Genomic DNA, 23,316 nt, shown 5'->3' on the forward strand with positions numbered 1-23,316 from the left:
CTATTTTTTAGACCTTGGGAACTTCTTGAACTCGTCCTGTTCCTTGAAGAAAATCTGAGCAAGGATGTGGTCTGCTGTCGCATGGAAGTAGTCGTTCATGCGAAGAGTTTCCAGCTGTAAGGAAAAGACACAGTATTTTAGAGAGAATAATCATAGCTACCTGGCTATTTTTACAGCATTAATGATACGAAATATTAAAGTGCATCTCAAATGGAAGTGAAAATGAATGACTATAAAGGTATACAGCTAACAATAAGCCTTACATGGAGCTCTTGATATCACTGGATGCCTAGGTTAGAAAAATACAGCCTTCTTCTGGCTCCTCAGATGAAGAGCTGCTTAAAGCATAAGATTATGTACAGTTGGGCTTTTCTGCCTCCTCCTGTGAAGTTTTCTCACCTGGTCGCCTGTGCTGTAGGCTAGAATCAGTAGCAAGTCTTCATCACATATGCTTTTAAGGTAATGCTGGGTCCCAACGGGGAAAAATATGACATCTCCGATGCCAATGTTGAAGCTGCTGGTGGCTCCAGAGGAGGTGATAACTCCAGCCTGTTGCAAGGAAAGCAGCAGGATCTAATTTAAAAGTACTGTTTTGTTTTATTTTACTGTTACCTTCTTCTCCCACTATTCAGTCTGAATTCTTTTCAAGAGCACGTGTGATTTCTCTGAACAACTGAGCAAGAAGGACAAATTCTGCTCTTTAAACAAGCCCACTTTGACCAGACAGGCTTCCACAAATGCAACTGAGATCAAAATTTCTATTGAAAAGGAATGAAGGAATGTGTGGACACCAAAAGTTTTGTAATAATACTAATTGAAGTGTGATTAATAATCAGGGATGAGGATTTGTTAATAGATCTGTGATTATTATCCAGCCAGAACTCCACTGGCTTGCCCCTTACTGAGGGAAGGCATTACCTGTCCGCAGCCGCTAATGACATAACCCATCTCATTAGCATTGAAGTGGAAATGAGGCTGTCCCAGCTGATTGTTGAATATCCTGAGAGTTGCTAAGGTCAGGGTATTTTCATGCTGAAAAACAACAAAAATGTTCAGAGTTTGTTACGTCCCTGTTGTACATCACATCGCGGTGACGAGCCTACACAAAATGCATTCGATGCCTTATTTTTAGGGAGCTAAACGCCCTATTTATAAATACCTTATTCAATGCCTTATTTTTAGGTAGCTATTCAAAAGCAAGCACTTACCTTGTTCAGTGACTCACTGAAGATTTTCTCGGTTTCATTCAGCCCGGTGCTATTTCTGTAGTAGCGAGCCCACTGGAAGATGCCTCCCGGGAAACGATATTCTCTGGACCCTTCAACCAAAGACATAGCTAAATGAGCACTTACAGCAAGCTTTTGTGAACGTTGTTAATGAACTTTGGGGAATTACTACATGCTAAACTTGAAGCCTTGAATCTTGTGAGCCTCCAGAACAAAAAAGAAAGCCCATTTGGCTTATCCACTAGGCGCTATGCCATCTCCTTTGTTGGATGTTTGAGTGGTTAGATCACCACAACGGAAACCTCAGACTGGAACTTTTCCACCCCAAATTGCTGTCAAGACCAACACACATAGCTTCGAGTGTATTTTTTTAGGCCTTCTTGAACAGACCGTGCTACTTGGCACTAAGTTTTGCCATCTGTGTTCGTTAGGTGCTCCCTGGTAATCACCACACCCAGGCTGCACAGAGGGATGCTTAACAAACCATTATAATTCCCTATTCTTTTAATCCCCTTAAATTATCATTACTCTCTCTACTTTGAAGCTACGTTTCAGTGAAATGTTTCCAGATCCCCCTCGACAAGCACTAAGAGCTCTTCCATCCCAGATCCTCGGATGCGTACCTTTGAGGTTGTAGAAGTACTGCCACACCTGGTGGTCCGGGGACTGCACGTAGTCGGCACTTTTTACGAGCTCGTCCAGGTTTGGAGGGAGGTTGACTGCTTGATCTTCCACTTGTTTCTTGAAGGTCCTGATGAAGTTGACTCCACCTTGTGGCTGCGGGACACAAAACGCGGAGCAAGTTGACAGATGCGCAAAAGCAAACTGTGGGATTCAGATTGTATTTCTTCAGACATTTCTTCATCTCCTTAGCTGCCTCGTCCTGTCAAGGCTTTGCTTTGCCCTCTCCCATCAAATTCTTTCAGGGTGGGGAGATTTATCACAGTTTTGTGCAGATTCCTCAGACTCAGCAGAATTTCTGAGCCTTGATGAAGGAACACTGCCAACTAGTTAGCTCAGATTAGCTGCATTTTAACAAGGAGGTGGATTTATCTATAGTTTCTCGAGACATTATTTTACCACAAGATTCATCAAGGGGTTGTTGGGAGATGAGCTTTGGGCTTCAGTACATCATTTTCCCTTCCATCTTTGGAATTGTGGAGGCTCCCCCATGAGCTGTGAAGACCCAAAAAGTTTATTCCTCCTCGTGTATAAAGGAGCACAGGGGGTGGCACAGTGTAGGGTAAGTGTACGTCCCTCCACACTGGGGGAACTGAGGAGATGAGCTGAGATAAGGGGAATTCTCCCCCAAAAAAAGGACTGCCATGGTAACGTCAAGAAGATTAGGCAGAGGCTGGTTATCCCAGCATACAGACCTTTAATGCTCTTGCTGCTATATCCTCTGGGGTAGAGAAGAATGCATCATCGACATCCAAGGTCTGAAGCTCTTCGTGTGTCGTGAAAAACAGCAAGAACACGCAGTCCTCCGTGCCTACGTTCTTTATCCAGTGCACGGTGTTTCTGGGGAAGAAGATCACCTGGCCAGCCGTGACATTGTACGTGGTGACCCCGCTGCCGTCTGCCCCAATGACTCCAATCCAGGCAGTGCCCTGTAACACGATCAGAATTTAACAACAGCAATGAAAACTTGCTCGTTTCATCTATATGATCCCAAATTCAGATAGGCTCTTAGGAGAAAACGGGTCCTGATGCACCCTCCTGCAAGCTTTAGTGAAATTAAATCATAGGACCACAGAATGGGTTGGGCTGGAGATCTTAAATCCCAGTTATGTGCTATTAGCATTAACTAAGAGTAATAATTCTTAGAAATACAACGAATAATTGATATATATATATATAAAAATACATATACTTCCAAGGAAATATGATTTTGTGTTCAAATAAATTTTGTATCTTGAATTTTTCCTCACTGTGAGTTTCTATTTAGCTTTTTTATTTTCTTTATCTATTTTTACAGATATGAAATTTGACGCTAAGGTGAAGTAGAGCAAACCTTTTTGAAGATTTCAAAGATTTAGAAACAAGCAGGAATACCTGCTGCAGGTAGCCGTGTTCGTTGGCATTGAAGTGCCAGTGGGGGACCCGGAGCCCTTTGCCTTTGATCCTCAAGGTGCCAAAAGTCATCGAAGAGCGGTGGTTATTGATACTTTTCCCAAATTCCATTTCTTCGTCATTTTCATACTCGTTTATATCATTCCTGAATCGTGCCCACTGAATTTCACCACCGGGGAAATTATACACCTGGAAAGTGAGTCAAAGTGGATAGTTTTATCAGCTGGGGATCTTGCAGAGGGGAAGGGCATATCAAAAGGGTTGCTCTGCTCTTAATACACATTGTTTGTCCTTTTGTTTGCATTCCTAAACACATTTTTATTTGCAAATATATTACATAGTTAAATATAATGTGTACGAGTACCAGGATATCCGTCATCAGTTTAAAGTGTCCAGCTACCTAGTTTATCCTTTTCGCTCTTTGCTGAGCAAAATTAAATTTAAGTTTTAAATTTAAATTAATTCAAATTTTAATCAATCACAAATTATTTTTATATAACAATACGAGATGCATCTTGTCTTTAGAGTTTGCTCAAAGGGGAAATTTCTATTAAAATCAAAATAGACTTGCAAAAAAAGCCTGCATAATTCCTGCAGCTTTGTGACATTGTAAATTAATGTGTTAGCTCACTGAAACAAGGCCATAAGATTCATTTTTCTTAAGAATTCATAAGAATTTGTTTGAATCCAGTCTTAAGAACTAAAAAGTTACTGTTTCTAGATTCTAGACTGGTCACCTATTACTTAAATAAATAAAAGTAGGTGACATGAATCCATTCAACTTCTACATACGATGCTAGAATATCACTGAACAATTTACCTTGGATTTTGTCAGATGATTGAGGAACTGGAACTTGACATCCACGCTCTTTTCCTCCGGTTTCGTGGAGGTTGCCCCATCATCTGTAACGCTGACTTCTTTCACGATGTGGGTGGTGGTTGTGTAGACCAAGGCCAAGACCAGCACTCCGATGGCAGTGGTGATAACGCAGGCCAGCAGACAAACCAGGAAGATTTTCATCAGCGACCAGTTGCCTTTTCTTTCCTGGCATTAGGGAAAAGCCCAGCGAAACAAAACAAGGAGCTCTATTAGGTTGAACACGCGGGAAAAGGTTTGTGATAATTCCTTTGTTATCACACCAGAATCGTTAACCTTGCAGAAACACGCTTATAACCAAATCTTTGGGCGCATTGTAGGGAAACCTTATAGCACATGTTATAGGGCTTCTTCATTCCGTCCTTTCCTTGTTTCACTGACTGAAAACACATCATCAGCACGGGGTTTTACAAGCACCTGAAGCCTACTGTAGGCGTTCAGCAGAAAACATCTCCTCGATGAGGATTTTCAGTTTTCCTGCCCCTTACCAGTTTTTCTTACAAGCTGCTGATTCAGATGAATCAAAACCATATTCCCCGACCCAGATTTTTAACCTCCGGTGATTCTGAGGTGCACAGCTTGATCTACCTTTAAAAGATTGATTTTCAGGTGCCGAGTGCCTGAAAATGAGCTATGAAAGCTGATCCCTTCAGCTGGACAATCAGAAGTGAAATATCTGTAGGTTGCCCTCGGATTTTAACAAAATGACCTCTTTCATGAATCTCTTTGACAAAAGCTCTTTGCTAATAAATTTCCCTTACCAGTGGAAAAGTGCTCAAAATACCAATGTATTTTACTCAGTAATAATCCCTTCCTCAGTTTAAATTACCCCTTTTTTCAAGCTTGCATTCAATTAAATATTACAACAGCCGTACATAGACCACAGAGTCTCATCAGAGAACGAGGCGTTAGATCTAAATGTGTTCAAAATCCTCATTTTCTAGGCTGGAATGACCTTTAATTTACAGCATTTTCACAGCAGTGGCACCGATTCAATCGATTATTTTATTATATTGAGGAAATCGCTGGTTTTGCCATATTTACGGCCAAGGGGCAGGCTGCAAACACACGCAGGGCCCTAGGAGCACTACGCCAGCTCCTTCTCCATGAAGTTCCTTCAAAATCCCAAGGAGCAAAAACTTTAAGGAGAAAATCACAGAGAGTGGATTTTCTCAAGGGCAAGAAAAAAAAATAAAGAAAAAAAATGAAATAGTACTCAAATGTGTAACTCCGAAGAGATGCTAAACATGACCACAAAATGGGCTTTTAAGTAGCTGTTTTGGTTAAAATCAAGGGGGAATCCTCCAAAGATAATTACTTTGTCATGGGATAAATAATTTAGCTCTTAACTTCAGTGAGGCCAAGAAATTGTGTCTTGCTGTCCAGCTCCCGGCATGTGCACGTGAGATAGGATGTCATAAAACCTTGGCAGCAGAAGCCCTTGGGAGTTTTGTTTTCCTCAGGACCGTCTTAATGGTATAGGATGGGGTCATATGGTGAACTAATACGAAGTAAGGGCTTAATCTTAACTATATCTATTAATAATATTTTGAGAAGACTACAAGAAACTGGCTGGTACCTCTTTCTTGGGCCACTCTTTTCCTTTCGAAGAGCTTTGTATTTTCTCCCCGTGCATTTCAAAGGCCTGGTTATCCATTTAGTATAGATGAACCTGCAAAAGACAAGAGAAACGTTGGAAGAAGAGGCTGTTAATTGCGACGTGTGCTCATTTATGTTGCATTAAGGCCGGGGAAGTGACTCATCGCCTTTGCACGGCAGCGGCACCGAGCGCAGCGCCCTTGTGCAGCGATGGGCAGCAATAGAGAAACTCCGAGCTACGGCAGAAAGGGCTGACACATGGCAACGAGATGAGGCTGAACCACCAAATACTGGGAAAAATAAAAAAAAAGGAATCATCAGAGGTCATCTGGTCCCCTCCCAGGAGGACCTACCGCGGTGAAGTTATAGCTTTGGGTTACACAACCTGCTTTTGCAACAAGCAAAACGGTTGAGGTTCCCAAACTCCTTTGGCAACACACTTTGCTGCTTACATATCCTTATCATGGAGAAGTTTTTCACAAGGCTAAGCCACTCTTGCTGCAATTGCAGCCCGTTAGGGTTACCCTCCCACCATCGACATGACCGCGCAGCAGCGCATCCAGCTCCGAAATCTTCCTCCAAAGAGGAAGATGCCTTCCTTCCTCTGCTTCATTCTGTGAAAATCCAAGTCTTTCCTGACCCCGTTTACATCCCCTGACTTAACAGACAGGCTGCTTGCTAGGTAAGGGAAAAATAAATAAATCAATAAAATCACACTTCCCTCTCCTTCATCATTTCAGCCTCTCTCCTCCGGATCTTCTCCAACTGCACCCCATTAATGAAAATCATGGAAAGCACTAGACAAACCTTGTTAACCCCAAGTGCCGTTCTCCAACCATCCCAATGATTCCTTAAAAATAATTTAATATGGACCGTGATTCTTCGTTTTGAGACACAGAAGTGTTAAATGCTGTTACCCTGTCATAAAAGGAAACTAGGTTTGGTTGATACATAGCGTTTATAAATACGCTTTCTTTTTTTCTTTTCTTTTTTTCTTTTCTTTTTTCCTTTCCTTTCCTTTCCTTTCCTTTCCTTTCCTTTCCTTTCCTTTCCTTTCCTTTCCTTTCCTTTCCTTTCCTTTCCTTTTCCTTTTCCTTTTCCTTTTCCTTTTCCTTTTCCTTTTCCTTTTCCTTTTCCTTTTCCTTTTCCTTTTCCTTTTCCTTTTCCTTTTCCTTTTCCTTTTCCTTTTCCTCTCTCCAGCAGGAGCTTGGCATTAATGCCAAACGGGACAGTCCACTGACCACAGGTAACTTGCGTCAGCCCTCTCCGTCACGCTTTCTCTTTTCTAATCTGAACTTTATTCACCTTCCCTCCATGGTATTGCTACCTGCTTGATTGCTGCTGATGCTTTAAGTAAACATCGTATCTTCACAGGCCTAATTTATTAATCTCTGCAGGAAACTCCTGGACCAGGGTTTTCCCAGGTCCTCCTTTCTGTCAGTAAGGGACTGTTGTAAACAATGAGGGACGTTGGTGCCCTTTTATTAGCTTTGACCATTCTTCCTCCTTGTCTCTCCTCTTTACGCTCTTCCAAAAAGCACAAAAGTCAAAGGTGACTCACGGTTAGGTGCAATTCCACCCGATTCCTTGGTGCTTCCTTCTTGGAGACCTTTGAAGACTACACGCCAAATTATATTGATTTTCACTGTTCCATGTAACGATGCCCTACCATTATATTTCATTACATCTTGATGAACATCCAAATTCCTGAGCGTCTTTTTTTCTAGGCTATTTTCCCAGGATTTTGCAAACAGACCTCTGAATTTGGTGAAGTCGCTTTTTCCTTCTAAAAACCTTTAAATCCTTTAAATCCTGTACTTCACACTCTGATCAAAACCTGACATCCTCATAGCCTAAAAATATCCTGGATCTACTCTGTTCAATTGATTTTTTTCCCAACAGATATTTGGTCAAATAACATCTCCTTGGGGCAAATTATTCAATTATATTTTTTACAATGTTTTTTTTCCCATCTCATCTTTTTGTGGTTTGGTGGACTTAATGGCAGGATCTCAACGTAATAGCACTCGGGCTTTTTTCTCCCTTTATTGCCACCAGGAGACTTCCAGCAGATTCTCTCCTTTTATTCTCTAAACTTTGACGCAAAGGTAAAGATTCACAGAGAAATGTAATGAAAAGCTGTTCTCCTTTCTCTCCAAACAGCAACTCTCTCCGCACAGATTTTCTGACTGTAAACGCAACCGAATATTTTAAGTAAGGAAAGAAAAATGAAAAAACATGGTAGATCAATGAATCGATGATCAACAAGAAAGAAAACCATGATTTTCAAGGGTTTCACAGCTCCAGGTCTGTATATATGTGTGAGCTTCCACAAACATATTTTGACAAATGCTTGACAGCGTAGGAGTTCACCTCGTTACACAGGAAAAGAATTAATAGTGACAACTATTATTATGCTATTGATAATGAGTGACTACAGGGCTTGCAGTTTTTCAGATCCTTCTTTTCAGGCTAAAAGGGGTATAAATGAACCAGACTACCCCTCAGCTGGCAGTCTTCGTGATATCTGAACCCTGAAAATAAGTTTTCTTATACCAGCCTCTTTTCAAATCGGTGTGAGCTGATGCTGAGAGATGCCCTGATGCAAATTTCCAGAGGCAAATACAACGGCAGCACACAGCTATCCCATTTAAAGCCCAGCATCACATAGGGTCTTCCCCTCGGAAGGACAGAAATCCCAGAGACAAAATTCCCATCCGCCTTCCTCCCACCATGCCAACCCTCTGTCTTACCCCCGCTGGGATCTTCGCAAGGTCTGAGAGCACAAGGCTTGTCCTCATCAAAGCCTTAACTGTCCCAGCTCGGTTTTACTCATTTATATACACACTGCAATTCAGGAAGTGCTTTCTGCAGAAAAGATTTCCTGTGTATGCAAATACATACGATCACGGACACTTCTGTACATCCTCAGCAAACACTTCTTGTAACTTGCTGAGAAACGGTGACATTCCTTCTGACGACTCCTGCTAATTTATTATTTCCTCCAAGCGCCGGACTCGGGCTTTCTGCCTCCCTTCCCCACCCCGTCACTATCGAAACAAAGATTAGAGTTCAATAAAATGCCTTTTCCCTGATCTAGCCTCCAGGAAACGAACACCACTGACAAGTTGGAAATGGCAATAACTGCTGTTTGGTCCTTGACTTACATACTCATTTATTGTTCCTGAGTGGTAAATTCACTTTTACTGACAAGAAAACAAAATTCCAGCTATAACTGCAAGAAGTGCCTCGTGTACGTATCCTAAAACTTACTTTTCCATTGATATATAAGTAATCAAAGCCCTCTTTAAAATACTCTTCATTGGCAATAAAATTCTGATAAGAAAATAAGAAAAAATCTAACAGGCTGTGCAACTATGATACCCAGAACTGGACAAACAGTTTAGTTTATTTTATTATTTTTATGAAAAATATAAATACACAGGGCTTTTTCCATGAAATGTTAATTTTGGTTTAATTCCATGTTCTTCGAAAAGTGGTGTCTCCTCACATGTTGTAATACCCTACTGGAAGCACTAATAACTCCAGGTTTGAGATAACTCGTGAAAGAAATGAACAGGTACAGAAATAATGAATAAAATGTTTTTTTTCAGAGCAGGCACTGGTCCACCTTTCAAAAAAAATGAACAATGTATAAGCTGACAAATTATTTAAATTACACAGTATTAAACTTCGTAGGTATCAGCTTTTTTCTTCTTTATTTTCTTGACGATCATCACTTTGCTCTTGTTTCACATTGGTGTCTTCAGGAAGACTCTTAAGATGTGACACATGGTGTAAAGCCCTAAAGTAGGAATTATGAAGACTTTAATAACAGTGTCTAAGTAGTTACAATCAACACAAAATCATGTTTTACTAGCAGTTTGCTTACTAACAGTTTATCACTTTGAATTGTATTAGAAACAGTTCCCATCATCTTGTCTAACTGTCCACTCGTTCTGTTTTAGAGATTATAAAACAAATTAAGGTTTTCTTTTAGAAAAAGAGAAAATATTGTGGGGAACTGAAATTCTAAACACGTCTTCTCAAATATGGGCACTCATGCAAATTATTAAATTATTAAATTATTATGGAATAGGTATTTAACACGGTGATAAACGTGTTAAATCATGTTATCAAAGAGCATATCACTCTAAAAGTTACTGTATTTTTACACAAACCTTTTAATTTCACATCACAGTATTATACTGCGACACTGACTTTTGTTGAAACCAATGCTCTGTGTAATCAAAACGTGTTTTCCACTCTGCCTTTTCTCAAAGTTATTATTTCTTTAGTTACTTACGACTTTCCGGTAGGATTGTTGTTAATTATTCACAATTTGCTTATTCTTAACATTTTTCAGATCCCACAACAACTCTCTGCTAATCATTCTTTCTCTCTACTTTCTGAAAACAGTGAACAATCAGAAAATCGACAGTCACTTACTTCTGAATAGAATTGGTAAGAGGGATTATCTCGCTGTCACAGAGTTTTAATTCAGCATCTCCTTTTTCAAAAAGCTAAAAAATAAATTGTAAACTGAGGAACATACCTGAATGTGACAGAAAAAAAAAAATATATAGCACATTTCATTGGAAAGGATTACCAAAAACTTTATGGAAACACAGAATAATTCAGGAGGGGTTTAATCCAAGTTCCTGTGCAGCTATGATGTTGCAGAAGGTTGCTCCCCCTGGCCCATTCCTTATACATATGCATGGAGAATTCATTCACTACTGAGTACAGGACATAAACTTTAAGAACTGGATATAAGAAGCATTGTGAAAATGTTATAAAGAAATTAATCTGTGAATTTTGAAACATAAGGGACGCAAAATACTGAATCACTGATGCTAAAGCAGGCGAGGATAAAACACTTGAGAGTGACTTTTTAAAAATGCGATTCTCAAATGCCCCTGAAAGCCTGATATTAATTGGGATATAATCAGGAGGCAGCTTGTCCAGAACACATCAAGTGGCTGCTGTAGCTGGTGCTCGAGCAGCAGGGGAGCGTGATGTGCTCTGTTTGGGCAGGATTCTCTGGAATGTCGCCACCTTCTGGATAAGCAGCGCTTTCTGCACAGAGACTGATTCACAACGGCAGCAGGAACAGCAAAAAGACACGGGGCTTTAGGGCACAGCAATTTGGATCTTGATGCAACCTGGATGGAATCTGCTGGCAGTGTTGGTTTGAAGCTGACTGGAAAGCTCAGCCATAAAAGAATGTAAACAGCACATCGATACTGCCAAGAGAGTACAAGGAAACTGACTACTTACTTTTTCAAACTCTTCCTTTTGCTCAGCCGTGTCGTTCGGGTTTAATCTTCCCTGAATTGCTTGAAGCTTAAACAACATTAGCTTCAAGGCTTCCAGGGGTCTGTGCTTATGATCTCCAGAAAAGATGTTTTCCTAAACCAAAATCCAAAGAATGTGTTGATTGGGCACGTAACAGCAACATTTGTTGATCAGTATACATAAAAATTCGAGGAAGTTTTGAAGTTTCCCTCAAAATGCTGAAAGGCAAATCTGTGAGTGTTTCTCTCTACCTGCTCTTTGCAAGTCTATTGATAAATTGCACATAAATCATGCTACTCTGCATCATCTTAATTTATGCCACTGTAGAGTTAGTGAAGTCACTGTAAATCCATGCATTTTTGTTTTGTTTTGTGCTTGTATGTTCTGAAGCAACACAGAAAGGTCTCAGCCCTGGCTTGTGTAAAATCATTCAAGAATATTATGGCTGTCAGCGTCAAGTCCTTTTAATGTTATGGCAGCAATGCTGGAACATCTTTTAACGTCTTATAACTAACAGAACAAGTAAGCAATATTATTGATAAACATAAATTCATTGATATAATTAACACCTTTGTGATAGCTGCTCCTTCAATAATAAAAAACAAAACAAGCAAGCAAAATAATTCAAGGTGCCAAACTGTGGGTCATCAAGAAAAACTCTTTTCTAGAAATGATGCCAAATTCATTAGAGAGAATCATTTAAATTACTCATGCAGATTGTTAGGTTCTGTGTCAAACAACTCCGTAGGGGAACAGAAACGTGTGCCACTGTGGACTAACTTAAAGGATAATCCTTTGTTTTTCTGCAGGATGGGAAAAGAGAATGTTAGAGCGGTTAAGATGCAAGGACAGAGGGCAGAAAGGAAAAGCAACATACCACGACAGAAATGAACGTTATGCCTTTGAACTAGAACACTGGGCTCGGGGCTCATCTCCCTAGCTGAGGAAAGGGTAATAGAAATGGAAAGGGTTCATATAATTAAAATGAAAGACTGAACAATACTAAGACTGCCAAGAAGGCGATTAACATGTAAGAAGGGGATTAAAATAATGAATAATCTAAAGAGAGTCGATTCAATCCAAAACCCAATTCCAGTGCGACAGCGTGAATAATAATATATTAATTTACCCCTTGAACTTGACTCATACCCAGCACGACACCAGCAAGGCTCTTAAATAGGAACCATTTAATAAATCTATAATAAAACCTTTTTTTCTTTTACTCGAGGCAGGAAAATTACTGTTTAAACTAAATATGGAATGTAAAAGTAAAACTAAGTGTTAGCTCATGGGATTTAATAACTTTAAGAATTCATCATGCTGAAATACGACTAAATTATGGCAGTTTGACTTTCTACTTTGTACATTTTAGGAGAAGAAAACCAATGTAGAGGTATCTCCCCTTCTGATATTTACCAGCCTTACACGTTTGGGGCACTCTAAGCAGTAAACCCTCAATTTTACTGACCTTGTTTTTGTCATCTAAACAGTCTTCCAAGAATTTATGGATGATGTCTGCCTTGGGGAATGGCAGAGGATTGTTTCTGTCCTCCCAGCATGCAGCCACTGGTGATTTGCTGCAGCGACATTAAACATGCAATGGAGAAGAACAACAGGTTGATAATCTGAAAGAATTCAACAGTCTTTTTGATGAAAACTGACTATGAGAGAACCACACTACTACTTTTTTCCAGTTTTGCCAGTTAAATCAAACCCTGAGTAGCCCTAAAAAGCAACTAACTAAATAATAATAATAATAAATTAAAGACAACTAATTTTTAGCTATAATACAGCATACAGAGGTGTTTTTCTTACATCTGCAATTATATATTCAACACCCAAAGAAAAACAGTTATTTTAATAATATTTTTAGTAATAGGAATGCTGCAGGTTGAGACTTTTGCTCGCCTGTTAAATATAACTAAATTATTTCATTTTTCATATACCCTTAAATTTATCAATTTAAATTCCACCGAATAATTGTTCTCTTGAAGTAAATACCTTTGTGTATCAATGATATATAAAATCTATTATTAAAAGACAACAATAATATTGATAGCACTCTTTGCAAGACAGTGGAAAAGGGAAAGTAGTGCACTAATCTGACCTCAGAATATCAAATATTTAGCACTAGGCAGGAAATCTAACAATAAATCCTTTATGCACATGCCGTATTACCAATATTTATAAACTCTACACAAAAGGAATTAAATACATAATGCATTTTTCTTAACAAAGGATTTCGTAATCTGTGTTTATTTACTTACAAAGCACCCGGAACATTTTCCCAGGATCTTTCTGCTCCGAGTATATCTGTGGTAGAAGGACTGCCATCACCTTCCAGAGCGTTTGACAAACCTTCATTTGAACTCTCCACGTCTCTGTCAGCCTTCAAAGTGAGCATCTCAAGTTGGTCTTCTAAAAAGCAAGGACAGAAAGCCCTTGGAGAGGATTGGACACATTATTTCCGCACTACTTTTAATTTTATGTAATACTCAAAATTACTAGAGATGAATTAGCACTGGAAATATTTTACAGATTGTGTAGCCACAGCACAACACCTTTGCTTATGTTGGTATGGCAATAAAAAATGTGAATCAGCAGTACCAAAAAGATGTTTCTAGCTGGGAGAATGTTTAAAGTAATCAAGTGTTTCTCTTCCTACATAAAACAAGTGCTGCATTCAAGATTATTTAATGATTATATGCTTTCATGCTGTAGAAAATCTAATTAAATTTTCTGTAGAAATGTAATGAATTCACCAAACAAATATTATTTATTAATCCTGCAAAAACTTAAGTTAGTTTTCTTATTTGTATGGGTTCTTCTAAGAGCTGTTTTTACACAACTCACACACAGAACTCACATTTTAGAGTAAGTTGAGACAAGCACTAATCACGACAGAGACATTCTCATCTATTTTTATACCCACCCTTTTCATGATTGATAGAAAAATTCTGTTTGGGAAAAAAAAAACGATATATGCATGCATCTGAAGTCCATCATGCATACATATTGGAAAGGTGTTTGCAGACATTTCCGTTATCTGGCATTTTGTGACTTTGAATTCACAACATTTTAACTTAGCTTTTGCATCTAACCTCTTGGAAGAAAGAAGAGATCAATATTTGTGCTTTGCATAATGAAGAAAAAGAATAGACATCATATAATTTAATGTAAAGCTTGAAATTCTATTCGAATATTTGTAGAATTACTGTTGTTATCTTGCTGTAAGCTATGCCACCGTAATAAATATTCTCTCCTGTAAAAGGAATGCTTAAATACTCACTAATATATGAAAATTTACAGTATAAAAGCTGTGCAGCTTGGTCATCTACTAATAAATGCTTTGAATCACTTGTCAAAGATGGAAGTAAATAAATCTGCTGTACAATGCAGACTAACATAACGAGAGCTTTTGTTTGAAAATGAAATTCATTAGCTCACCCTCAAAATTCAGAAACAATTGTGAACTCTAGTTACCTCCGAATGACTGGTTGGTGCGCTTTGCAAAGGAGGTACCAGATTGGAGGAGTGCATCTGGGCTGTCATACTTGCAACTTTCTGCTACTTCGTTATCACCTGTCAGATCCAGGCAACCACTTTTTTTAAGAAAATCAGCACCGTCCTCATCTACGGAGCACTGTTTTTTCAGCATTTCAGAAATCTGCGAAGAGGAAGCTTTGCTTTGGGTGTTAAAATTGTGTCCATCACTTTCTTTAGTCGCAGCAGAGAAAAGGTTATGACTCTTCAGCCAGACTGGGTAGTGAGAACTGGGAATACTGCTTATCCCTGATACACTTAAGTCAGCCTTCTGACTGGTAAGCCACCTTGGGTAATTCTTAGCAGGAAGAGTGGCAGAGTTCTCAACAGATAAGGGTCTGGAACTTCCTTTTGAGGAGATAGAGTACTTGTTAGGTGTAAACACATCGTATTTCCTTTTATTGAAGGCTTTGTGTACATTCTGATTAGCATCAGCTTTGCTGTTCTCCTGAAGACAGGAACCCCTCTCAGTATCGAGTGACACGGTGTGGGAAGGGCAGACAGATTTTTTAAGTGGCCATCTGCTCCTCTCACTATTTTGATGTCTTGATTTAAAAGGCCTGCTCGGGACGCAGGGCAGCGATCCATCTGCTGGAAAAGCTAACAGATCATCTGTCGCAAGACTAATCGAGTCTGGGTCACATTCCATCTCCCCTCTATAGGGTGAAGCAAGAGAACTTAATCCGACGTGCTCGTTACAGTCATCCAATGCTGAAAAACAAAGACAGTTTACATGAATCGCATAACTTCAAGCATAGCAGAATGACACACTTGTAAGATCTAACGTGGAGTAATAAATTAAAGCTGGGTGTATTATTAACCAAGGGGTACTGAATTCTAGTTCTTGCAGGGATCGGGATCTTGATAAAAAAACCCAGCAGTTAAAAGTTACGTCACCTTTTGGAATACACATTTACAGTTTGGAATATTTTCTGAATGCAATATTTGCACCACAGAGAATGACAAATATTGCTAGCCATGATCAAGCATCATTTATTATATCACAAAGACTTGCAGGCAGTCATACAGGGAATACTCCACCAAAACAGCTGACATGAGACAAGGAGTTGCAAAACCATTGGCAATGGAGGGGAAAAAAAAACAACCAACCAAACAAAAAACAACCAGAAAACATCAAAACTTGTTAAAAGACGTACTTGCAGAAAACACACAGTGTTTTCCTTTGACGTGATGCTTTGAAAACTCCGCTGGTTTGGGAGTACTTTGACACAGGCAGATCTTCCCAGTGGTTATTTCTGAAGACGTGAGACTTAGATCAAAATCTTCGATATAAGCTTGCAGCGCCTCAGATGCAGAGCTGTAAAGCTTGTCCTTGTATTGAATCAAACTGCAGGAGCACGAATTGCTGCTGCCAATGCTGGTTAGAAGAACAGATACTGTTGAATCAGGAGAGGAGACACTGCTTGTTTTATTAAGCTGGTCGTGGTGTTTATCCAGATTTCTGTTTGGATCTTCACTCATTTTTTAAGGTATCTAAATGGAAAAAGAAAGCCCAAGTCATCACCTGCACTGAAATAACTTAAATACAGTTTAATATAAATACAGTTTGTTCTCAAACTGTAATGTATCTATGATTTTTTTTAGTTATGTAAAATGTCAGTAATCTGGAGGAAAATAATATTTAGCTATTCGACTTCCTGCTTTTCAAGTAAGTTAGTCATCCATAGGCGTCACGCCTAGAAAAGCAAAGGAGAGAAAATAAAGCCTCAGGGAGAAAAAAAATATTATATGTATATATATATATATAAAATATATATCTCAATAGGGGAAACTTCTTGTATACCGAAGCTTTAGCAGAGCACAGAGCTGAGAGGATGGCAAAGAAATCCAGCTCCTCACTAGTTCCCAAGGATCCTCAGCTTTTCCAATAACTGTGCTTCATATTGCTGACATTTAGCAAAGAAATGCAGGAATATCGTTATCTTTTATTTCAGAGCCTGCACACCGGGGGTCCTCATAGAAAATGACAGAAGTAGCTTAGTATAAAGAAAAAAAAAAAATTGAATGTAACTGAAGTAGAAACGTATGAACCTGTAGGTTCTTTTATATGGCCAGATGTGTACACACATCAGTATTATTTTACAGGTCACAACAAGAACTGATTTAGCATCGGAGCACTTAAGATTTATCCAATTTACACAATTTGGCTAACGCTTTCCAAGCTGACTCCGTAACCCCCCAAACCATGGACCGAAGGGCAGACTGGCTCCAAATCCTACAAACAAGACCAAAACCTCCTTGTAATTGTAATTCCTGCAAGCAAAAGCCCATTTGAGAAGCACGTTAGTGTGTTAGAAAGAAGCAGACGCTGCAACGAGGCACAGGAATTAGTAACTTTATTACGCAGAGCACCACACGCAGACGCGGATCACCACGATTTACAAGGAAAGGAGGAGCGGGGCCCTACAGCAGGGCTGCTGGAAGCCTCCTGGGTCCCTTTGACCCCAAAATACCGCCGGTGCCCCCCGCCTAGCCCGGGACAAGCAGCCGGGACGAGCCGAGCCCCTCACGCCCCGCGGGGCCCCCAGAGCCCTCTCAGCGCTACCCGAGCCCGCACCCCCACACAAAATGGCGGCGGGCACGCGCGGCCTCATGGGAGTTGTAGTCCGAGGCGGGCTGGCGGCGCAGCGGGGCGGGGCGAGCTGGGACTACAACTCCCGGCATGCCCCGGGGCGGGGCTGAGCGCGGCCGTGAGGCGGGTGAGGAGAGCCTGAGGGGGACGGGAGTGAGGAGGGAAGGAGGAGAGGTTGTGGGGGCTGTGGGGCGTCCTGGCGGCTCCGGATCCCCGTGTGGTGAGCCCTGTGAGGAGGGGGACACCCGATTTGTACCCATTTTGGGGTTTGGTGGCAGTGAGGTGCAAGCTGGGCGCTGGAATTGATGCGAAAGTCCCACCCCAAGTCCTGGTTGTCAGGCGTCCAGGCTGGGAAACGGTCGTGTAATGTTGTTTTAATAAATGCCTGGCTTTGTTTCTGAATTGGAACATGACGACCAAGAAGATGTGATAGAAATGCTCAAGGTTTATTAAAGGCTTCGGAAAAAATAGAGAAGTGAGCCCTTGCTGCCCTTCAGGGGATGCTCCTATTGCATGCCAACAAATTGCTTTTACGTTTTTACAGCTACATGGACTATAAGAAAATCACGGATGAAATCTCAGAAAAAATCTTATCGTACAGCCAGGATACTTCAGGATGGAGGGTGATAAAAGTTTCGGTAAGTGAATACCAGTTAATACTTCTAATGAAGTTATCCGTATTAAATATATTTTGTTGCAGAAAGCGTTTAAAACGTTGTTTTGCTTTAAAAACTAGCGACTGGTGAAAGGTAGCGCACTAACTTTTTATTTTCTTTTTCTCATTTTGAGAAAAATGTTACAGTTTCTTCCAAGCCTTCCAAAGAGTATGCGGGAAATATGTAAGTATTTGCGTTTTGTTTGTCGTTGTAACGAACGCCAACATCTGTCCCGAGCGGTGACACCCAAGATCTAAATGGAAAAAGTAATCGTGTGCTGTCCCTCAGGGATGTGTTTGGTCTCGTTAACTGCAGAGATTTTGCACTATAGCTGCCCCGAGTCAGCAATAGTTCTGGAATAGGAGAGATGCATTTCCCAAACAATTATAAATGTGCTATGAAAATTAAATATTCCACGTAAGTTATTAATGTGGAGTAAGTAGATACCTTTTAGCCTGAAGTTGGAAGCTGTTCCTGGTGGAATATCCTGTTCGTGCCATTACAGCTATCAACAGGAGTTCCCTTTTCACATCTTCACACTTGCGAAATGACCGATACTTACACGTGTAAACACACTCAAGCTCTCACTCTACTTTACCTGTGCCTTTTTGTTCCTGGCACCTGAAACTGAATTTGCTGTAGTGGGAAGAAGGGGATCTTTTAGTCTCTGAAGCTGCAGCAGCATCTGTCCACTCTTCTTTTGAGCTATGAACTCTGTGCTGTTGTTGAGCTGGATTTGGCCCAGAGGGTGGAATTAGGGGAGGTAGAGTAGTAACCTGATCATATATTGCTGACGCTGACTGTTCTTTTTTACGTTCATCCTTTCTGCTTCCTTGCCCCTCTCCAAGCTCTGCAGTCCTTCTCATTTATGCTGGCTGTGGCACTCAACTGGTGGCTGAGACAGATCACTGAAACAGGGAGAAAAGAAATCTCACTGAAGAGAAGCATGCGAAAGGGGAGTAAAAGGACACTTACGGTGTGTCCTTAGCTTTTTTTTTTAAAGCCTAATGGGTATTAAATTATATTAAATGTCAGTCTAGACAAAGAAGCAGTAGAGACGATACGCATCTGATTATTTAAATTTGTAAATTCTCAGTAAGATGAGAGAAGGAATATCAGCTGTTTCTAGAAGCAAAAATACAGCTGTTCCCCTTTCCAGTGTGACATTCAACATTTATTAACCACGTATCACAAATGCCAGTTCCTTTTCTAAGTGGCAGGAGTAGGAAGAGTTTGCTTTACTTGCTAAGAGAAGGCAGCATCAAAGCTGGTAGAGAAAACACAGATTCTTGCTTCACGTGGGTGAAATATTTCCAGCAGAGTTCAGGGTAGCATGGGGTCTCTCTTGATGTTTTGTCTCCTAAGCAAACTTTGTGGTTGTTTGATTAACAACTACAGAGTTTAGGACAGAAAACTTTACAGCACGCAGGTGAGAGTTGCTTAGGATGCTGGTAAACATAAATCCATGGCAGCTACGGAAATAAAGGGTGTATTCAAATATTAATACCATTTTAACTGGCCCTGGTTTAAATTCCTTGTTTTTGAGCAGACATTAAAATGTTTTCCACCACCCTCAGAGCTGTTGTAGGTAGCAGAGAGGCAAGTTTCTGCAGCAGTCCCTCACACCCACGCTGCCACTTCACCAAGTGGTGATGAAATAGCTGTTTGCTCTTTTTCTCTTCCAGTCCTGTATTGTCAAGGGCTGCAAATCTGATACCGCGTTTCTTAACCTCTTTGTGAGCAGAATCCTTTCAGCTCGTTTGTGCAGCATCCTTAACCTTTGTGTTCGATTGCTGTAAGTGATTAGTGCAGTGATTCAGTTTCCCAGAAACCAGGTGTGTGAACTGCCCGTGCTACTGAGCATTTCCCAGCATTAGAGGAGTTTCCTATTTCCTTGTAGGAGGCCACTTTTCCCTCTCTGAACTTTCCCTTGGATTTCCCAGAGTATTGGGAACAAAAGCTGGAGAAACACCAGCGTACTGGTTCATAAGTAGTGAGATTTGCAGTATCAAAAAGGTTTGAAAGTATTTACATAGAAAAATATGAATTAATAGATAAATTACATCCATATAAATTAACACATTTTTATCTAATAGCTGACAATAAATGATTCATTTAAGATGTGTGACATTAAGAATGTGATGGTCTCAAAAATCAGCCACGAAATCATAATTTTTATTCCTGCTTGCATTTTAAGCCATCAAGTGCAATCACCTTTGTTGTCTTTCCCCTCATTATAGGCTGGTGTTCCCACCTTCTACCTGTTTCTTACTGTGTAACTTATTTTCTTAATAAATGTGAATTTAAAAATCTGGTTTTGTTCTGTTTTTGTTTGTTTTTACAAAATGTAGATACCGTGGAGAAGGGATAATTGAGGAAGTCCCTAGTAAAATTATCCCTTTCATGTATCTTCCTGAATATCGAAACAAATGGGACAAAGCACTAAAATCTTACAGTCTGTTAGAAAGCATTGACCAGGTAATGCAATTGTTTAAAATACGGTTTTTAACTATTTTTGCCTGAATTGTGGTGACTAAAGGGATCTCCGTTGGGATGAAGAAAGCTCTTTATCTTGGGAAGGGGTGTAAAATGGGGGGTTTAAAAGGAAGGTTACAGTTGCTTACATGCTGCTAGAGGAAGGATGAACGAAATCACACCAGGGAATCTGCAAATCAAAGCCTTAATAATATGGAAATTATCACAAGACATGTCTGGGATTTGGCTGGGTGCTGTGCTCATGTGGGCACACGAGACAAGGACAGAATGAAGGCGTAAGTGATGCTGTACTAGGTATTCTAGCTCCAGATACTAAACGTGCATGTTCTGAGTTTCTCACGCAGCAATTTTACTGCTCAGATCCAAGCCTCGAGGACTGGCAGCACATCCTCACCCCTTCTTACTGGCCTGTCCCTTTTGTGGCTGTGGTGTTAGTTCAGCATTAACCAGACAGAACTTACCCTAACACGTAGAAATACATTTTTGCCATCCTCTCATTATTCATGTGATGCTTGTCCATCAAATAAAGCTTAGCTTTTTACACACTAATCCACAAAAAATTCCCTGTACTCACTTGTAGGACACTGGTATCTACCACAGCGTAACGCACAGCTATGGCATGGGCCTGATTTCCTCGCGAGATTTTGTCGACCTGCTGCATGTCAAAGCTTATCCTGGTGGCATCCTTACAACTAACTGTGAGTTCTGTGTAATTACTGCGTGCTTATTTATTTCGGAAAACCTCGTGAATTTCTTTAGGATCAGTTCTGCAGTCTAATCAGAGGATATATACTGCTTGCATGTGGTCTTACTGATAACAGTTCCCTCTGGTTTGTTCCAAAACTCTTTCTTTAACACTGAAACTATAATTCATAGAACATCCTGAGCGGGAATAGACCCACAAGGATCATCCAGTCCACCTTCTGACTCTGCACAGAGTTAAACCATTTAGCATATAGCTAAGCGTGTTGAGCACCTGAGCACCCTCTCAGCGAGGAGCTGTTTCCTGATCTGGAAGTCCAGTCTGGATTTCCCCTGGTGCAGCTTTCAGCTGTTTCCTTGCGGTCACCGGAGAGCTCAGCACCACCCTCTCTGCTCCCCGCTCACGAGGAAGCTGTGGCTGGTGATGAGATCACCTCAGCTGCTCCTCCCAACTCCTCCTCACATGCCCTCTAGTCCTTTCACTGTCTCTGTTGCCCTCGTGCCCTAAAAAAAATAATAATAAACAGTAGCACTAACAGGAAATTTAGAATTTATTTCAATATGGAAGGTCATTTTTTGTTAAATAAACTCCTCTTTATACTTTGGGGTCTTCCTGGGCTTCTACTAGGGACTTCTCAGAGTGAACTTTGCTAATTTGGTCTGTAGTTGATTGTATACATACACAAAATGTAAAATGATTAATTTCACATGATAAACAAGGAAATCAGCTCACCGCTATTTCTGCGCTGAGTTTTTCCTTTGCGGGGGTCTTAGGACATGGCAGAAAATGCCCTTATTCACCTTAGATCTTTACCGACCTACCACTATTTTTCAAGCCCTGTCACAACACTTTATTACGCAAAATTAATGGGGAGCTAAACAAAACAACCCCTCCTAACTACTGCTCTAAACAAAACCACCCCTCCCAATTACTGCTGTCCATGTACGCAGCAAACAGTTTCCTCGTCTTCTTTGCCACTGCATTAACTAATGAGAGACAGCTGCTACCAAACTGACTGCTTTGTCCTGAACTAAACCACAATTCAACACTTGAGGATGTGTAATCACGTCCCGAGGATAAAAAACTGCTGGGTATGCTTGCCCAAACATCCACAGAGATTTCGGTTTATGTTGAAATATTTGATGTCCTTTAGATATCTCGCTTATAGAATAAAATGATTGAACACATCAGGGAGCATATTGTGAGATCTTTTACTATCCCACACAGGTTGGAGTTGCTGTTTTCCAAAGTTATTTTTGAGTTTTATGATTCACATGTATAAAAATAGGTTAATTTCACTTTTTTTTTTTTGTGTGTGTGTGTGGCAACTTGTAGCCATCAGCGTGGAATATTCCAGCTGCCCTCCAACTCCCTCTTGTGTCCGAGGCCGTAACAATCCCTGTGGGTACGTGTGTTCTCCCTTGCCTGAGTAAGTATTTCAGTGGCCTCTTCAGTTACTCACTTGTCCTCTCTATACCAAGCTTAAATCTGCTGAACCCAAACAGCTTTTTTTTTTTTATTATTATTATTTAGACAGTTTTATTTGGGGCAAACTTTTAGATTTTTGTGCAGATCAATCTTCTGAAACAACTGAGGGAACCTCGTTAGACTCAACAGCTGAATTTAATCTTCTAGGACCATTTGTATACCCTTCATTTAATATATAATTTCAACAGAGATTGTAAACACTTGTAATCACTTGCACAGCTCAGTAAGTTTCAAAGCAGCAGTAACAACTGTTAACTGAAGGATTTTGCTCCTTTCATCGCAGGAATCCAGAGCACTCTAAGCTAGTTGTATTTATTCAGCCAGAACTCGGAGGAATGCTTCCCTGCTCCGTGGTGGAGACAGCGTTACCTACGACTCTCGTAAACTTAATCACTGAAACAAGGGCTGGACTGAAAAGCTTTAAAGACAGTAATTAAACATAAGTGGAAAATAATATGGGCTTAAGTCACGTGCGTTTTTTACTTCGATTCGTATTTAAAATGGAAGATGAAGTTTATTTTAATGGTGTATGTGGAAATGTGTAAAGCTCGACTTCTCTGTTAACGTAGTGAATGCTTTTGGGGAATGATGCAAGAACCTACCCCGAAGTGCCCTCAAAGCACAGGATGTAGCTTTCACTGTTATCAGGTGATGTCTTGTAATATTTTTGCACTATGTATGCGGTCACATGAGGACTCGGTGATGCAAATTATAAATGTTAAAATGCAGTAGTCAAATATTTTGCTATGGCTTTGAAACACTTT

The 23,316-nt window shown here is 40.3% G+C and overlaps 3 protein-coding genes across 5 annotated transcripts; 1 reads left to right on the forward strand and 2 right to left on the reverse strand.

Annotated features, from left to right (window-relative positions):
* DYNAP (dynactin associated protein) lies at positions 1 to 5,833 on the reverse strand (the record flags this gene model as incomplete). Its single annotated transcript, XM_084304545.1, has 9 exons — positions 1 to 114; positions 400 to 549; positions 919 to 1,032; positions 1,209 to 1,318; positions 1,850 to 2,003; positions 2,603 to 2,836; positions 3,282 to 3,488; positions 4,120 to 4,344; positions 5,756 to 5,833. The coding sequence occupies 9 exons, from the start codon at positions 5,831 to 5,833 to the stop codon at positions 1 to 3; spliced, it is 1,386 nt and encodes a 461-aa protein (XP_084160671.1).
* Positions 5,834 to 9,322: 3,489 nt separating this feature from the next.
* LOC311220839 (lung adenoma susceptibility protein 2) lies at positions 9,323 to 17,301 on the reverse strand (the record flags this gene model as incomplete). Its single annotated transcript, XM_084304483.1, has 8 exons — positions 9,323 to 9,580; positions 10,225 to 10,298; positions 11,056 to 11,187; positions 12,542 to 12,650; positions 13,341 to 13,491; positions 14,557 to 15,327; positions 15,774 to 15,994; positions 17,183 to 17,301. 8 exons carry the CDS (start codon positions 17,299 to 17,301, stop codon positions 9,478 to 9,480), a joined length of 1,680 nt encoding a protein of 559 aa, XP_084160609.1. The 3' UTR covers positions 9,323 to 9,477.
* Positions 17,302 to 17,303: 2 nt separating this feature from the next.
* On the forward strand, positions 17,304 to 23,248 carry STARD6 (StAR related lipid transfer domain containing 6). Of its 3 annotated transcripts, none has more exons than XM_084304558.1 (7): positions 17,304 to 17,336; positions 17,754 to 17,847; positions 17,999 to 18,048; positions 20,217 to 20,343; positions 20,942 to 21,059; positions 22,400 to 22,493; positions 22,836 to 23,248. In XM_084304558.1, the coding sequence occupies exons 2-7, from the start codon at positions 17,758 to 17,760 to the stop codon at positions 22,987 to 22,989; spliced, it is 633 nt and encodes a 210-aa protein (XP_084160684.1). In that variant the 5' UTR covers positions 17,304 to 17,336; positions 17,754 to 17,757; the 3' UTR covers positions 22,990 to 23,248. The 3 variants fall into 3 exon arrangements, with proteins under 3 accessions (XP_084160684.1, XP_084160686.1, XP_084160685.1); XM_084304560.1 differs by lacking the exon at positions 17,304 to 17,336 and adding an exon at positions 17,355 to 17,438; XM_084304559.1 differs by lacking the exon at positions 17,304 to 17,336 and adding an exon at positions 17,364 to 17,429.
* The last annotated feature ends 68 nt before the right edge of the window (positions 23,249 to 23,316 follow it).

The sequence above is a fragment of the Netta rufina genome, assembly GCF_964035555.1.
Source record: "Netta rufina genome assembly, chromosome: W".
Lineage (NCBI taxonomy): Eukaryota > Metazoa > Chordata > Aves > Anseriformes > Anatidae > Netta > Netta rufina.

Bases quoted from the DNA above. Each gene is read 5' to 3' on its own strand.
- STARD6 (XM_084304558.1), top strand. From the start codon at position 17,758: ATGGACTATAAGAAAATCACGGATGAAATCTCAGAAAAAATCTTATCG. The intron at 18,049-20,216 runs GTAAGTATTTGC...TACAAAATGTAG, and splicing joins AAAGAGTATGCGGGAAATAT to ATACCGTGGAGAAGGGATAA. The intron at 20,344-20,941 runs GTAATGCAATTG...ACTCACTTGTAG, and splicing joins TGTTAGAAAGCATTGACCAG to GACACTGGTATCTACCACAG.